Here is a 17,413-nt window from a genome sequence, read left to right on the forward strand (position 1 = left end):
ATCATAAAAAAAAGAAGCTGGTGGCTTTCTCTTTCGCGCTGCAGTTGGAGTCGAGTGGAATGCCTGGCCTGTACTACTTTCAACTTCTTGTCTATTGCTTTTATTGTACCTTGCCTTCAAAATGTTACTAGTGTACAAGTTTATTTCCATAGCGGGTTTCGTTTATCTGTTAATTCAATCTTATATTTCAATTCCTAAAACCTCTCGTACAACGTACTACATATCAACTACTAAGGGATGATAGATGTTATCGTTTGAAGAATTCAATTGAGTCTCACTAAGTTATTCAAAATAGTAAATAGATATCAATCTCGTCAGTGAAGTCCAAGTATCAAAGCCGAATATCCCAAACGATATTTTCCGAAGACCAGAGATAATGAGCGAATATAAGTAGGTTTCCAGGTCTAAATCTTCTTCCTCCAACAAATTGTTCCAATAATCAACCTAACATGTAAATCCAAAAGATAAACACACATAGATATCAATGATAAAACACAAATCCTAGATGTAGAACATAGTCTCGGCGATATTAGGATGGATCTTAACATCCACCATGCGGGACATATCCGCTGTACCCTCGGTGCCACTGGTACTACCACCTGAGCCATCAATGGGCATAGGATCGAATAGATCACTCAAGAAGCAGCGGGCACGGGTGCACACTAGATCGGCATAGTATGCTGGCGGACAGACACTAACAGCCTTCGTAGCACGGCCGAACATGTAGCACATTTTGTGAGTGAGGTCTTGGAGGACATCAGCCGCGCCGGGGCCGGTACTGTTAGCCGGGTGACGGGGGTAGAAGATCTCGTCCCAGACGGTGAAGTAGTGGGCTGGACGGGCAGTGCCCTGGAGGGCGGAGTGAGCCTGGAGGAAGAAGTCCCAGTCGCGTGCCTCTGAGACGCCGCGATCGACGACAGTTCCTGGGATTGGGTTCTCGCGGTTCGAGTCCTGCTCTGTTGTTGGGTAGAAGCGGGTGTTGTGGCGTTTTCCTACGACGATGATGGCCAGACGTGGGAGGCCCTTCTTTGTCTGGTCTGCCGGGTAGGTTTTCTTGCAAGCTTCTTGGAGGAGGGGGAGTTCCTCGTCAATGACTTTGTTGTATTGGCCCTCTGAGACGCCGTCGCGGTAGACGATGATGTTCTCTGGGAGGGCCTTGTTTAGTTTGCGCCAGTGCCGAAGACGGGAGGCGAGGAGGGTTTCTAGGTCTGCGACCATTTCTTGGCGGGCTCCTTGGACGCGGATCTCGGCGGGCCATTGGGCGAGGGTTGCGTCGACTGAGGCGACGATTCCTGCCACGCTAGGTGCTGTGTTGGCTGAACCGGGTGACGGGTGGGTCACGTCGATACCGACTAGCATAGTCTTGCCCTCGGAGATGATTCCGAGGTCAGCGGTGCGAAGGGCTTGGTTGGCACCACCTAATTTTAGGTTGATTTTCAGGCCGACGTTGGCGTTATACTGATCGTTGGAGTTGATGAGCTTCTCTGCGAGAACGTTCACGTTGCGGATTCCGAAACGGACGTCGCAGACTTGCTTGATGCAGTTGTATATGCCAGTGTCTTTAGTGTATAGTATACCCAATATAAAGATTGGGTTGTGCTGCTTTTTCAGATCATCGATAGCTTGCTCGATGTCAACAGCGTCGTTTTTGCCGGTCAGAACGACACGTTTGCCAAGCTTGTGGGGGTCAACGGGCATTCCCATATCCCTGAGTGTCTTTCTGAAGGCAACCAGAGACGCGTTGAGCTGATCTGGGGTTTGGAAAACTGGCCGGGAGCCCTCCTGGTCAATGTAGAGATAAGTCCAGGATTTCATGGCTGCAGGCTTGGAGAACTGGATTTGGCGCATGTTCCAGCTGCCAGCTTGAGCCCTGATTTCCTTGGTCCTGTTTCCGTCTTTGTAGTAGACATTGGGAGCGGGAAGAATGCGTCCAGGAACCGTGATCAGCTCGGTGGAAGAGTTAACACCGAAAGCAGACTGTAGAAAGTTAGATATATTAAAAAGATTTTCGGAGCGAGGGGTTTCTTACTAGTGTGGAATTCAATGGCTCGCCCAGTCCCAGCACACCTACACCCTTGGTGACAATCGACTGGGCGTTCTGGCCCGGCTTTCGACCCATAACGGCGAAGCGGAGCATACTGGCTGTCTGATCTCCAGAAAGCTTGGATTTAGCTGGCTGGCCAGGCTCGACTTCACAGACCTCAACGGGGAGATAGACAGGTCTGTCACGAGACCCGACATTCATCACTGGGAGGTTTGCATTCAAAGCCATGTTGTACTCTAAGAAGAAGGTCAGCACAACACGAGGAGAGAGTGAGTCGAAGGAAAAGTAAAAGAAAACTTAAGATAAACGGACCCTTTTTGAAGAAGTCCGCAACGGTGATGTAACGACCAGCTTCCGCAGGACCGGACCTGGGCGCTTTCTTCCCCTTTTTCCCCTTGGACTCGGGCGCAGCAGGCACAGCGACAGGCTGAGGGCTAGATTCAGCGAGGAAGAATTGCACATCCTGGGGACCAGCGCCGTGGCGTGGAACCTTAGGTGGGTTGGGCGACGAGCCACCATCACCACGGTTAGCCAGGCCATAGATAGGCTTGATACGAGGCCGGGGCTGACCGCGACTGTTTTTGCGGCTGATGTGAGTGATGCGAACGCGAAGACTCTTGAGAAACTTTTCCAAACGATAAGTGTTCCTGTTACCGTAGCCTTGGATCACATTGACCAGAGGTCCCTCGTTGTAACAGGCCAGATACTTGACCTGGACATTCAAGAGCACACGAGCAGTCGCAGCACGCACACTGACAAAGAATCCACGTAGCACGGATAGGCCACCGCCAAGGTTGAACGATTCCATAGTATCCTGACGCAGACTGTAGTGTCTGTTGGCTCCGACAGAGACGACCTGGTCGTCGGTCTTAGGGTGGTGTCCCATGATCATGTTGAGAGCAGCCACAACCTCAGCCTTGGATTCAAGCATGGCACCGGCATTGGTGGAGGTCAAATAGTTAACCAAATCAGCAGGATTGACCTCACCAGTATACTGGCAGGTAACCTGGTGCACCCGGGGTGGATCCAGGTAGTCATCATCTATGTGCTCCTTGTATCGCACATCGAATTTACCCTCGGTCAATTTGACGCACGAGACCAGGGTAGACCGGAAGTCTGACGCAATGCTGTTCTTCTGCTGTGGGAAATGTTCCTCTAACAGTAGACGTACAATGTGTCGGGCCTTCTTCCCCACAGGGGCAGATCGACCTGCGGAGTCGGCTGCAATGGCAATATGGTAGCGGAACAGCCGTTTATTAGGCAGGGTCAGGGGCAAATAGTTTGCATACAAAGTCACCGGCCTGCCAACTGTGCCGTAGCCAGGACGTTCGGGATATTTTGCCTGTCTGGGGGTTTTCTGGCTGTTGACAGCCAGAGCTTTGGAAAGGTCATTTTCGGTCTTGGCGACGGTGGGGTTAGGTGGTGGGATAGCTTCGCCTTGTCTATAAGGCAATTAGATTTGTTCAATGTAGTAATAAAGGGAAACAAACCTGAAGATCGGTGGTCCAAGGTTGGCAGCACCACGGCCTCCACCACGGCCTCCACCACGACCGCCACGGAAATCTCCCCTACCGCGAAAATCACCGCGACCACGGAAATCACCTCTGCCACGACCTCGATCACCCCCACGAAATTCGCCACGACCTCTATCACCACCTCGGCCTCGGAAATCACCTCTGAAATTTCCACGATTTCCATCACCTCTACCAGCTGGGCGGAAGGCTAAATCACCCCTGTCACCGCGACCACGTCCCCGGTCACCACGTCCCCGGTCACCACGGCCACGGTCACCACGGCCACGGTCACCTCCACGATCGCCTCGTCCACGACCCCGATTATCACTCATGATAAGTTAAACTCAGGTATAGATGGGGCATGGAAGAAGAATAAAAGAGGAAGATAGTGGGGAATAGGGGAATGGGGGATGGACAGCTCATTAAGTATTTCAAAAAGTTGATGTATTGTCACTTTCTTTGTTTGTCTACAGGGATATATAGCGTATTAGTATAGGGTGACAATTGGGGTACTTATATCTATATTTAGTTGTACAGAAACATCTCTATGATGCGACTATGACACGCTTTATCATCTACCCGTGGATCTCTCTACTTCTGCACTATAAGCAGAAATAGAATCATTTTCACATATTTTCAATGTTCCAGCGATCATTCTCAAAAAATAAGCAAATAAACTTGGGCTCCCCGTTTGTAGTCCTGCGGTTGACCAGTAGCTACATGTAGGGATAGGATAGTGACATTCTTGTGAGAATGTGTTTCAGTTATCGGTTGGCTGCTGTAGCTCTACACATCATATTTGAATACATGTGAAGATGCTATTTGAGAATTTTGTGAAATATTTAATCTCATCTGTTGGCCTTCATTGATTTTTGCATTTATGTTAAGGTGCCACTATAATAACCAGTCCCTGGCTACTAACCTCTTAATATCAGAAGCGTACCTAGTAAGTACACTGTGTTGCCAGCTCGGGCGAGAAGGGATGCTAATGCATGCACACCACCAACTTTTTTGTAGATAAGTGAGAGGCCATCATATTTGACCGTCAAATTACCTTCACAGTCCGAGAGCTAAACAAAAATGTAAAACTACGCAAGTTTCAAGATTAGCGCTAGGTTTTCTCTTTTACTAGCACTTATGAAGTTCCCATGGTTCCGGCTTTTCGAAACAAATATCGAAATGATGCACCGAAATGCATTTGGCTAACTCGAGAATATTGATATTATTCAAACTATTTGTTTGCTTACGGGCGATCTACATTTATGGGTATAAATACCTTGCTTATTCGTATAGTCAACATCTATACTGCTTCCTTCTCCATCTCTCCAGCCTTTTCAATATGGCAGCAGTCTATACAAAAGCCACCTGTTGATATTTATGGAGAATTGCATTTGTAATGGGTAAATAACGTTTCAACACTTGATATAAGAAATGCTAAATTATACTATAATTTCTTTCGGGGTAAAAATCGTCTTGAAGTTATGTTGACGTACGAACCATGCATTCCACAGTTTCCATTCTTGGTCAGGATGTGCCAATTGTACCTATCAAAGAATCAGCGTCACTGGTATCGATATTGATTAGAAAAGAGAACATACCTCAAACCTCCGCAAAAAGCTAGGTATAATCTTATAGATCTCCATTAGAGAAATATTCTTCCCGATACAGGTCCTTGAGCCAGCACCAAACTGGAGCATCATTCCATCCATAGCTTTCAATTGATCCGGCGCCGCAGTAAGCCATCTATCGGGGTTGTATATATCGGCATCAGGACCGAAGATGTCTTTACAACGGTGAATAACCCAAGCACTGCAACCGACGATTGTTCCACCTGGAATAAAATGTCCGGAGATCTCCATCCCTGGCGCAGGAACAACACGTTCCAACGGAAGTCCCGCAGCGGGATGCATACGGAAAGCTTCCTTTATGCAGGCATCGAGATAAGGCAGCTGGCGCGACTCTGTCCACGATACAAGTCCTGTGGGGCGGTTCACAATCATACCATTGGCTACGGCGTCATTCAGCTCTTGCGTAACCCGTGCCATGCACTCTGGATTCTTAAGTAAATAGTAGAACACAGCTGCAATGCTGATAGCTGTTGTTTCAGAACCCGCAAAAGCCATAGACACAGCCATGGTCAGGATTCGTTTGTTTGTCATGAAATCTGGTCGAGTTTCACCCGCCTTGATGAACATGGTGAGAAGGTCATCCTTTGTTCCCGGGCTCGTTATATCAGCTTTTGCTGACATCCGTTCTTCCATGCGTTGCTTTGCGAAAATAGCCACAGGATGCGAGTTATCCGATAAGCCTAATTTTTGAAGGAAATCGAATATCGGATTCTTCCAGAATAGTTTATCTAGCCACGGCATCTGACCAACGGGGGCAGAATAATCGAAGATTCTTGCCAGGGAACCGACGATTCCATCGATATCTTCGTTTTTCTCGATAAACCCATGGCGTTTGCTGTACGTGATGCTTCCAATAACATCGAAAGCGAAGAATTGCAGCCATCGTGCGAAGTCGCACACTGTGGCTCCATCAGCAAAGAGTCGGCCCGTCTGATCGAGGAAAATTTCCGTAGTCTCATCTACCATCGGCTCATACTGTACTAATGAGCTCATGGAGAACGCATGATTGACAGAACGACGGAGATTCGCATGGAAGGTCTCATCCAGTGTAGAGAATAGCGATGGCAATGGCTCGCCTTTTGAAACGGTCATTTGTACCGGGTAAAACTCGGACTGTCTAAATTAGTATGTGTTGATCGTTACGGGCTCGGCGTATCAGTACCTTGACGAATCCCTTGTTTAGACCGTAGATCACCTTCGCTGCTTTCGGGTCCGCGAAGGACAAAGTGCGTGGCCCCAGGCGCACGATATCGCCGTATTTGCGATGTAGGGCTATGTGCGTACGCTCGGGGCGTCGACCCTTCACATCAATATATCGCCAAATATCAGTCAGGCGCGCCCAGAAAGGACCAGGGAAGATGTGTAGTGAATTGTAGACATAATTATGGGAAAGGTAAACCAGGAGTAGAAGAGGAACTGCGTAGACAGCATATTGAAGTGCAGCAACACGTAAAGCCGCTATAAGCGCCATGATTGTGTCTAATAGTCTTGATATTCAAAGCAGGAGCCACGAGGAGGGGACGTTATATACACCATGGCACGAAATATAAGGAAACTTCCCCGCGAGAAGAAGGTGAGTATCTCATGATGCTTTGACGCACACGATGATTCTCGGATCGGCAGTTCGGGATTTTAGGACCCGAGTATGGATGTTGGTTGGCATGAGAGGTATCTCGAGCAGGAAGCATTACCCCGGAAAAGCCATCTATTCGTTAGTTCCACCATATCTAGCATATTTAGTGCGTTCTAAGTATAGGCCCCACCTTTGATTGTAGCCTGTGCGTCGGCATATGGGACGTGGTTCAACAACCGAGAATCCCTTGCAGTGCAACAGTCTACGTTGATCTGCATTAGGGTTTAAATTTATATTTCAATACCGCAAATCTAGAACTCTATATATAAGTTAGAAGACGTACAACGCATCGGAGTAATTCAAGTGGCAACTCCATGCACTAACAACGGCATTTGTTCAACATTCTCTGAAGTTCTTAACATCGTAGGCTTTATATAGCGAAGCCAAATGTGGAAGTCCACCAATTACCAATCTAGAATCGGTCGTTGTCTGCATTTTGCAGAGTTAAAATTCCAATTAATATTTTTTATCCTTGAAAAGCTCTCCAGCATACATGGAGAATTTTCCGAAATGCTTCTATGGGGACTGTATGGGCAGCGAGCCTGTTGGCTCCATTAGTCTGCCGGCACTTCCGCTGTACCACACCCTAGGGCCGCGAATAGGAATATCACCCCGTGCCTAGCACAGATGGCGGTATCTAAAAACTTAGTGGCATCAAGATATCCCTAGACTATATGAAGGGTACGACCTAGTGGTACGCATCGCCCTAAATGCGGTATCTATCGTCAATGTTATAAGAGAATAAGCATATATGTCACTGACCTTTTGACTTTTACAACCGTCACAACTTATCTCATCGTGAGCTCCTCAACCGCATTCAACTGGAATTGAAATGTCCATCATGATGAGATTGTTCAGCCAGACTCGAGTTGATAGAAGCGGCATTCTAGTGAGGTAACTCCCGACAACCGAATGTGGGGAATGTGGGGTTTGCGGGGCATATCAATACAGTCACCTGATATCTATGTTAAAAGGACAGTCTCTTTCCATGTATAACATTTGGTTATCTGTATGACATCTTAAACTGTACTTCACGGTTTAGTTGACTCTATGTGGTCAAGCCTACAAGACAAAGACCAAAGAGAGAGTACGAGAGTTCCAAGGTTGTTGAAGAAGAGACAAGATCAGAACTACAATCCAACTATTATGCGCTACTAACCTCAAACATCAGACACCGATTCCAACACCATGCCATGAAGATCCTAGATGGTACAGTAAAAGAAAATGAACCAACTTGACTATTTATGACGAAAACAGTAAACAGAAGCGAAGTGTCTTCCCAAATATCTCTCCGGTTATTCATTCTAAACTGTTGCTGATACACGGTAGTATCAATCCGTGGTGAGCATGCTTAGCATTGAAACAGAATCTAACGAACTGTCCAACCTCTTTTTATGTTCATGTCAAATTTAGAGAACATTCTATCAAACCACATGGATGTTCGTGTATTGAGCTTCATGGGAACAGAGAGAACAGGGCGTTTGATATAGGGCTGCTTTTGCCTCGTCTAACATGAAGAATATAGTTTTGGAACTCAGTGGAAGACCCCCAGCAATTATATTCCCTGATGCAGACATCGAAAAAGCTGTCGAGGAAACGAAGCACATTATCCATTGAGATAGCGGTGAAGTTTGCGTGGTGAACTCGAGGATATATATGCCCACAATTAATTGCACCGACCTTTATCAAGTTGTTCAATAACTGATTTACGCCGTTGCACTTCGCGACCCGCTTCTCCCTGACTCGGACAGCGGGTCGTAGGCAAACAAGCGATTTGAACTGGCCCAGGCTTCATGGAAAGTGGAGAGAAAGCCGATTGGATGTTTTCAGAAGAAGGGGCGATCGATCAATAAGTGGATTCTTTATCCGACCCACAGTGTTGCTAGACACACGAGAGGATGCGCAAGTGACGACACAAAGGAGATATTCGGACTGCGGTTCATATTGTTAACTTTCTGGAAGGTGATGTGGCTGCAAAGGCAAAGCAACGGGCTTGCTAGGGCGGGCCTGTCAGCCTTAATAACTCCCCTGATACGAAGACCATTCTGAAAAGGTTGACGAAGCTTGAATTGGGGTGAAAACATGTGAATATGTATTCGACCTTTTACCTGTTCAAGATAGATCCGAAGCACAGATCCTCTAGACATATGCATGTTTAATTAAATTCTCAGCTTGTGAGTCACTACCGTGTAGCCAATAGGCCTTAAGTCAAGATAAAAAGAACAAAAAGAAACCTGATATTAAAATGAGAAACGGCATGGTATCAAGGACAAGAAAGGGTATAGGCTCGATCGGTCTCCACAAGAAGAAACAAATTGGTGTATTGAAGGGCAAATATTTCTCACATATAAATATATTACTCTTCATGTACTGGCCTTTATTTTTAAGCCCTAGAGGTACATATGCGTGAGGTGAGATCATCTGGTGATAAGCAAAGTCGGAGATAACGGATTAATCATCATTTCGTTTGGGATCCTCCACGTCGAGCTTCATTTAATGATCTCTTTATTGTTATTCACTTGAAGGAACCCTCATCGGGAACACTTGAACCAAACTATTAATTTATATTTTCAAGCCTGATCTTGGACCCCCGACCACGCTTATCCACCCACGCGGCATCTCAGCCACCCCTCCTTCAGCCATCGCAAGCTTCGACAACGCACATCCGTCGCATCGCCCCAAAATTGATCTAGTGATACTGTGCGGCCTAGATCATACCCCCGACCGCTCAAAATACTCGCGAACAGCATCAACACATCTCAAGTTCTAGGTCTGGCGCGGTTGCCTAACGCATACGAACCAAATCCTCTGGTATTGACTCTGCGCAAAACTGTGCATACATTGCTACAACTAGGGAAGGAGATAAGATTGTTTTTGGAATCCCGTTCGGATATTCAGGAGTGGGCTTGCAATCAGACCGAGAAGGTTGTTGAATGAGCTAGCAGAACAACCAAGGTGGGACGTTTGATTCGGTCATTCGGTAATTGGACTGTGCGCACTGCGACAGCGCGTTTGAGAGCCTCGCTTGGTTAGACCGTTGACTTGGCGTACACTGCATCATCTGCGCCTGTGGATTTCCCGAGGATATCGCCACATTTTGTTTACCTATACAAGATCATGCCATTCCCCGTCAAAATGACCCCGACACCTCCTTCGACAAACTCCTCGAGTGCTGGCCACTCTCCAGATTACAGGGTCGTCCGGAAACGAAATCGAGTACCTTTGTCATGTGGGCCTTGTCGGCACAGAAAGTAAGCATTCGAGACATGGCTGAAATTCCTTGTTTCTAACAGTTCCAGGCTGAAATGCAATCGTTCAAATCCCTGCGAAAACTGCGTCAAACGAGGAGATGCCGCTTCATGCAACTATGCGCAACCCAACTCGCGCAGGAAGAACCCGTCCCAGCAGTCGTCCAACACACCAGATGATATGCAAAATCGCATCGATCGATTAGAAGGCTTGGTTCTTTCGTTGATGACAAACGGCCCTCAGTCCGAGGGTCCAGCTGCTGCCATGGCAGCAATCTCCGGCGATGGTAGCGGGGACTCGGCTCGGTTCTCCAATGACTACGATATCGAGGAGGAAGGTATGGAGGGCGCCGAAGAGAGCGACACGGACCAGGTGACGAAGTCGTTTGGTATCATGAAGATGGACAATAATAAGTCCTATTACATCAGTGAAGCCCATTGGGCGGCTGTATTGAATGATGTAAGTTTGGGAGTTTTAACCAAACCTGAGGCTTTCTAACCTGCCGAATAGATCGCCGAGGTGCGGAGCTACTTCACAACACACAGGAAGCAATTCGATGAGCAAGTCGAAAAAGTTAAAGCGGCCCGTCCAGCTACTGATACGCCAGGCGCCACTTTGTTGTTTGGTATCAATAAGCCGATGAGCCGTAACGAGATCATGACTGGCCTGCCATCTAAGTATACAACTGACATTCTCATTGCTCGCTATTTCAATTGCTACGACCGTGCAACCCGTGCGTATTTGCTGTCTCCATAACCCGTGATTTTGATGCTAATTTTATTTAGATATTCTTCATGCGCCCACATTCCAAGCACAGGTAAGCTGGCCGAGAAGTTCATTGTTAGTCCAAAAACTGACTCTGCTAGTATAATAAACATTGGGATGACCCTGCGGCGACCGAACTTGTATGGATCGCCATGCTTTTTGCTATGATGAGACTGGCAATGCTATCTTACCATCGCGAAGGCGATGAGCCACCTGAATTCCGGGGCAAGTCCATGGACATGGCTGGGGGATTCCGAAATTCTGTAGCCCAGTGCTTGACATTGGCTGACTACACGAAACCTCACCGTTTTTTGATTGAAGCACTCGTGTTTCATTTGCATGGCGATTTTGATCAGACCCGAGAGGCGGATATTTCGATCTGGGTTATGACTGGCGTTATTGCTCGTTTAGCAATGCGATCAGGATACCACCGTGATTCCAAAATGTTCCCAAACATCACACCTTTCCAGGGTGAGATGCGTCGACGAGTGTGGAGCTTTGTGCGACAAGCCGACATTCTATTCTCACACCAGGTTGGGTTGCCAGGCATGATCCGGGGTACAGATACCGATACCGAGCTACCACGGAGTTTGTACGATGATGATTTCGATGAAGACTGCAAGGAGCTCCCGCCACCTCGCCAATTGAATGAGCCAACACCGATCTCGTACTTGATTGCTAAGGCGCGCCTGACAAACTCATTTAGTCGCGTGGTTGAGCAAAGTGCTTCTGTCGCGTCAGTTCCTTACGAAAAAGTGATGGAAATTGACGCGGAACTTCGACAGGCAAGGGATTTGATACCTGATCACTTGCGCATTCGGCCTATGGAGGAGTGCCAGTTGGATCCTGTTAATCTAATAATGTCACGGTTTGCTGTAAGTTGCCTGGAAGCTGCCGCAATTCGCATCGATACTGACCGTTTATGCAGGTAATGGCCGTATACAACAAAGCCCAGATTGTGCTTCATCGCCCATACCTGGGTCGCGCTCGAGAAAATCCTCGCTTTACCTATTCTCGAAGGACATGTATCGACTCGGCGATGGAGTTATTGCAAGTCCAGGCGCTTCTGCACGCGGAAGCGTGCAACGGACGCCTACGCAGTCGCCAGACCCGGGTAACTTCCCTCAATTCAGCCGACTTCTTACTCGCAGCCACCGTCGTTACTCTCGACTTATACCAAGGCATGTCATTGCAGGGGACCGGCCGGCCATCGGGAGACACATACACATGGGGCCGAGAGCGGCGCGATGAGATGACCGCTGCGATCCAACGATCAATAGAAATTTGGGATGAGTCGCGTGATGAGAGCATGGAGGCATTCAAAGCATCAACCATTCTTGGTGTGATGCTCAGCAAGCTGAAAGTGTCGGCCTCAACTCTTGAAAATGGCACCGGAGCAGCTTCATTTGAGCCACAAGATGAGAAGCAGAACGCGGCCATGACTCTCGGCCTGCTAAGCAGTGGAATGAGCCCGATGAACCCGGGTCCGCCGCCGTTTGCTGATCCCATGTTCAAGATGGGAGACTTGCCAATGGGAGTAGGAGCAGGTGGCATGGGCGGCTTGACTGAGATGCCGGGTGCGCCTTCGCCATTTAGCAGCATGTTTGGGCAGATGCCGGATATGCAAGTCAATTTGGATTGGGTAAGTCATTTCTTCTCTGGGACCCTGTTTTCAGTACTAACATGTTGATATTAGGATGCTTGGGACACATACATCCAAAACCCAACACTCGACACAACAAATCAATTCTGGCCTATGATTGATGCACAACGCCAATCAATCCCACAGCCTGGAGGCATGACACAGCCTCCGGTGCCTAGTCCTTTAAGCTCGGGACAGGTGCCATCAACTACTGGTGTTCCGCGCCCACCGACAATGTTCTCAGCATCTTCCAGCAGCCCTGATAGTGGAGGTGTGCCAGTAACAGGATACGCAACGGCGCCAATACCTCAACAAAAGAATGGCCGGGGTCAAGGTTCCATATAAACGAATTGTACTGGTATACTGCCTGATTTATTCTTTCCCGTTTTTGCCAGAAAATGCTTTGCGCTGGTTGTTTTTGATACCTGGACATGTTTTATTGGTTTCTTGGTCGGATTACTTGAAGTAAGGCAAGCTCTTTGCGCGGATGGATAGCGATGCACGCGACTATGATATTTTGGAGGATTTAAGGCGTGAGAAAATGTGTTGGGGGGTCAATGTACCATATCATGAGACTATATTATTTCCACTCTGAATCATCGAATCTAACAACTCACCTCTTCACCTCTTCATCTAATCCCTCAACCTTTTTCTATACAAAATAACTATTCATTCCGACTGTTTTTTACTTCGATCGACTCGTTATTGGCGATTAGTCACGTGCCGATACTTATCTGGCGGAAAAAGTTCCCAAGGCTGATCTGGCTTCGTGCAATTCTTCTCCAAATATTATTTTTTAATAAAAAGACACGTCTTGTGTTATTTAATTATCAATATGTGAGTACGAATGTGGAGCTTGAGTCCGAGTCCGAGTCCAAGACGTTATACCTTGTTTCGATCTCTGCACTCGGTCATGCAACATCCGAAGAACAGTTGCTAACTTATTTCTAGGCATTGCTTCCGCCGGGCTGTTTCTCGGCTTCAATTGTCCCCAGCTACTTCGCGCTCATCGATCACCGCCTCTAGCGCAGTGTTGCGTTCAACATGTCCCACTCCGATGCTCTCCGCTACGCAGTTCGCCTACCCTACCCTCACACAGACACGATTGAACTCTACCGATGAAGGTCCACGAATTCCCATCAGATATGTTGAGTCTGTCTCTCCAAAAGCCTCACCGGACCAGACCCGCCTGGACCGAGGCGAGCGCCGCCGTCAGCATATCAGCGACGGCCCCGTACCGAAAACCACCCTTTACGTCGGCAACCTCTTCTTCGACGTGACCGCCGAGGACCTGCGCAAGCAGTTTGAGAAATACGGTGCCGTGGAGAACGCAATCATCGTCCACGATGCCCGCGGTCTGAGCAAGGGGTGAGTCCCAAGACATGACAGCAGCAATCCAAACCCATCAGAAACTGACTGTCTCTAGTTTCGGTTACGTTACCTTCAGCACCGTCCAAGAAGCCACCGAAGCCATCACACAGCAGCACGGAGGCATTATGGAAGGCCGCGAGGTTGTCGTTCAATTCTCCAACACGACATACCGCTCCATGGCCGACCAGAAGCCCAGCAGGACCCTGTACATCGGCAACGTACCCTACGAATTGACCGACCAGGATCTGCAAGATCTATTCGATGATATCCCAGGTGTCACGGACGTCCGCATCCCCGTCGACCGTCGCACAGGCTTGCCCCGTGGCTTCGGACACATCGACTTCAAGGACCAGCCTAGCGCTTCCCACGCCAAGGAGGTCCTCTCCCGCAAGGCGCCGTACGGCCGCAAGTTGGCTGTCAGCTTTGCTAAGCGTAAGGTCTTGAGCCCTGAGGATCATCTGCGTCACCAGCAGAAGAAGTTGGAGAGGAAGAATTCTCCCCGTACCTCCGGTGTGAATGAGGTGCGCGGAGTGCGCGAGGTGAACGAGCTTGGTCAGGCTGAGCAGAAGGAGGCTGAGTCCGTTCAGGAGAAGACTGACGAGCAGAAGCAATAGATTGGGTTATATGTGAGTAATAAAGTGTACAATAGTGTCCTAAAATGGCAGGAAGCATCTTTAATCTCGATGTATATTAGATAGAAATGATCATTTCTTCATAGACTCCATCTTTTTCAATATATCCAACTGATCTTCACTTTCAATTAGAATGCAAAGGTTGAGACATAGGCGAGTAATTGGTCCGATCTAATGCAATAGCAAAACGAAGCTGGGGCATTCTGGTTCTGTGGCACAATTGGCTGTTCCCCTATTTCTGGATCTGATGCAGCCCAAAGCCTCGGTTTCATCAACCAAGTATGATTCGGTTGTCATATTAGAGAGTAGTAATTACACTCCACTACTGTAGTACTAATATAGCCGGGAATCTCTTCGATTGCTTGAACATCACCCGCCATGACAAACTGCTACGTTGTATGGGGATAACCTTGGAAGATTTATACATAATGGTGTTTACCACATTCAGAACCTTGGAAGGGAAGGATATGTGTTATAGGGACATACTAATCTATTCCCGAAGAGAATGTATATGTCGAAAATTGGCTGCCAAAAGAGTAGCTGTTGAATACATTCCTTCAATTTGTCAACGAATGTCCCGTTGGTTGATATGCGCCTCCACCGGGGTTTAGAACCAGAGCCAGGAGGACCGCGAGGGCAATTGTCCCTGATTAGATCGACCATGTACTGAAGGTAGGCTAACAGCAAAGTGGAGTACGAACTCACTTCCACTATTGAATTTATCATTCACCAAGAGAAGATTTGAAGTAAGAAATAATAGTAAAGGAAGACTTCTCTGAGACCGAAGTAAGAGATATAATAGCAAAGGCAGAATACCCCATCCATCCCGTCAATGATAGCATCACTGTTACCGTCAGGTAACTCCCGACCGGCCTATAGGGCCCGCATAGATAGGTGAATACATCATCCTTATCTTCCCCTAGGCTTTCAGTGTCACAACTGGTAGCATGTCGCTCTCTACCAGCGCGGAGGATCCGCTGCGCCTCAGGGTCATCCAAAAGACGTCGTCCGGCATTGATGGCATGGGCTTTCTCCGCGATCTGGTCAATCACATCACAGTCCTGGATGACTTCTTCGTCGAGAGGGAGTACATTGCTGATATGCGCAAGTGGGGCTTCCCCATTGGTGTGTAATGCTCCCGACGTGGTATTCCTGTGCGTCGTCGTCTGGCGTATCACGGCGGTTCACCGCGATATGTCTCTCAGGATGGTCAGTCGACGGGGTGTTGGCTAGCTTAGGTGGAGTGGGCGCGGCTAGCCGTGATCGTGTAGCGGTAGACGCGCGGATCGGGGTCCGACGGGCGCTGCTAGTCCACACGATCTCGACAGCTTTTTCGTAGTCTGTAGCTTGGCGCTCGTTCCACCTGTCGTTAGGGAAGTTGTCCGGCCAGGTAGCTGCGTAGCGGCCGTTAGGACCACCCTTTGGGTGAAAACTGGCGATGTCGGTTAGGCGTGCCAAAGCAAGGTCGTGCTTGGTATAGACCAACACCGATTTGTCCAAGAGGCATTGGAAATCGGCGGACCTTTGAACTTCACCCAGTCGTAGCTTTCAAGATCGATCTGTAAAGCGGGGGTATCTTCAATGAGGTTGGCGGGGTCCAGTACGACCTCACCAAAGTGGAAGCCAGTATGTGTGAAGGACTTGTGATTTGGCTTCCTAGTCAGTAGCCAGAGGAATGGGCGCAGTTTCGCACTAGTTAGGACGTAGTAATCCGCAAAGACGGGTAGAAAGGGTAGCCCGTAGGCCCACAAGACCACTGGGCCAGGTTCAGTTTGCAGAGGGCCCTGGAAACCGCTAAACAGAAGGACTCCGGAGTCGCCTATTCTCAAGCACAAACCGAGTCCGCTGCCCTACATGTCGAGCACACCGCCATTCAGCCGGAGTCTGGCGTCATCAGCAGCCCTAGCTGGTAGATATTGCCACGACCAGATCACGTCTTCTGAATGGTCATCTTGAGTGAACTGGTAATATTGGTTGGTAATGGTTGTGATCGTCATAGAATCGTCCTGCGTGCTCTCTTTTCATGCCAGGCCCACTCGCTAAGAAGGCCAGAGTATGAAAGCCGACAACATAGGTGATATGTTTGCTGTGGATATTGCCTACATCAGAATTGCTGTGCCATCATAGGGAATCATTGCAGAGCTGGCGGCAGGACTCCAAAACAATTCACTTGCAGTGGAATGGCACTATGTTTTGGACAACCGTGGGAATTTTCACTTGCCTCGGCCCTTGCTGAAGGATTCCGCAGGGCTCTTATTGATAGGCAATGTGCGAACGGCCCAGGCTAGGATAATTAAGGAACATTTGAAGAAGGTTCTCAATCCTCACAAAAACCCCCGACCATAGCCGATACAGCTAGTTGCGGTCTGAAAACAGAGGCATCGGAGATAAGAGATGTCGAGATTGGTAGCTCGAGATCCTTAGAAGCCATGGGAATTATCGATGGAGTTTGTCGTTCACTTTCCAGTATGTTCAAGTTGATAGCTAGACAAATGTGGAGATAACATATGACATATTTCGAATTGGATTGCGAGGTTTGTCGGAGGCACATTGGGTAGGACGGTCTTCTTATCGTGGTTTTCTCCAATCGCGTCAATCACAGCTTTTGTGGCCCTTTCATTCGGGTATCGCTTGTCGTCTCAATGAGTGCAGAACTGCCTTGCGATGGCTTTTGGAGTGGTCATGAAGAAGGAGTGGGGTATGGGGGCGGGGGGTGTGACGATGGCATATAGGCTGATGACAGCCTTGCTGTCCTGTATTGATGCGCCTGTCTTAAGATGAAAGTTGTCAATGTACGCTAACAACTGCATTGGGCGAAAAAAATTCAAAGTCTCATATGGTGAATGATCAATCGACGTCCATTTTGGAACAGAGTGCTTTGTGCTTTGTTGGTTGGCCCTTGTTGGTTGTTGCGGCATCGAGGGATTTTGACTAT

At 48.2% G+C, this 17,413-nt stretch overlaps 4 protein-coding genes across 4 annotated transcripts; 2 read left to right on the forward strand and 2 right to left on the reverse strand.

Annotated features, from left to right (window-relative positions):
* Window positions 1-501: 501 nt before the first annotated feature.
* PGRI_084480 (putative RNA interference and gene silencing protein (Qde2)) lies at window positions 502-3,890 on the reverse strand (the record flags this gene model as incomplete). Its single annotated transcript, XM_040796162.1, has 4 exons — window positions 502-1,977; window positions 2,030-2,280; window positions 2,357-3,486; window positions 3,535-3,890. 4 exons carry the CDS (start codon window positions 3,888-3,890, stop codon window positions 502-504), a joined length of 3,213 nt encoding a protein of 1,070 aa, XP_040650700.1.
* Window positions 3,891-4,858: 968 nt separating this feature from the next.
* On the reverse strand, window positions 4,859-6,657 carry PGRI_084490 (cytochrome P450; the record flags this gene model as incomplete). The annotated part of the gene is made up of 4 exons (XM_040796163.1): window positions 4,859-4,888; window positions 5,052-5,102; window positions 5,157-6,299; window positions 6,349-6,657. The coding sequence occupies 4 exons, from the start codon at window positions 6,655-6,657 to the stop codon at window positions 4,859-4,861; spliced, it is 1,533 nt and encodes a 510-aa protein (XP_040650701.1).
* Window positions 6,658-9,954: 3,297 nt separating this feature from the next.
* Window positions 9,955-12,820, forward strand: PGRI_084500 (uncharacterized protein; the record flags this gene model as incomplete). The annotated part of the gene is made up of 7 exons (XM_040796164.1): window positions 9,955-10,070; window positions 10,119-10,527; window positions 10,579-10,801; window positions 10,854-10,885; window positions 10,935-11,708; window positions 11,762-12,475; window positions 12,530-12,820. The coding sequence occupies 7 exons, from the start codon at window positions 9,955-9,957 to the stop codon at window positions 12,818-12,820; spliced, it is 2,559 nt and encodes an 852-aa protein (XP_040650702.1).
* Window positions 12,821-13,532: 712 nt separating this feature from the next.
* On the forward strand, window positions 13,533-14,460 carry PGRI_084510 (nucleic acid-binding protein; the record flags this gene model as incomplete). Its single annotated transcript, XM_040796165.1, has 2 exons — window positions 13,533-13,843; window positions 13,902-14,460. The coding sequence occupies 2 exons, from the start codon at window positions 13,533-13,535 to the stop codon at window positions 14,458-14,460; spliced, it is 870 nt and encodes a 289-aa protein (XP_040650703.1).
* Between the last annotated feature and the right edge of the window lie 2,953 nt (window positions 14,461-17,413).

Source organism: Penicillium griseofulvum (assembly GCF_001561935.1).
Source record: "Penicillium griseofulvum strain PG3 chromosome Unknown contig_10, whole genome shotgun sequence".
Classification (NCBI taxonomy): Eukaryota; Fungi; Ascomycota; class Eurotiomycetes; order Eurotiales; family Aspergillaceae; genus Penicillium; species Penicillium griseofulvum.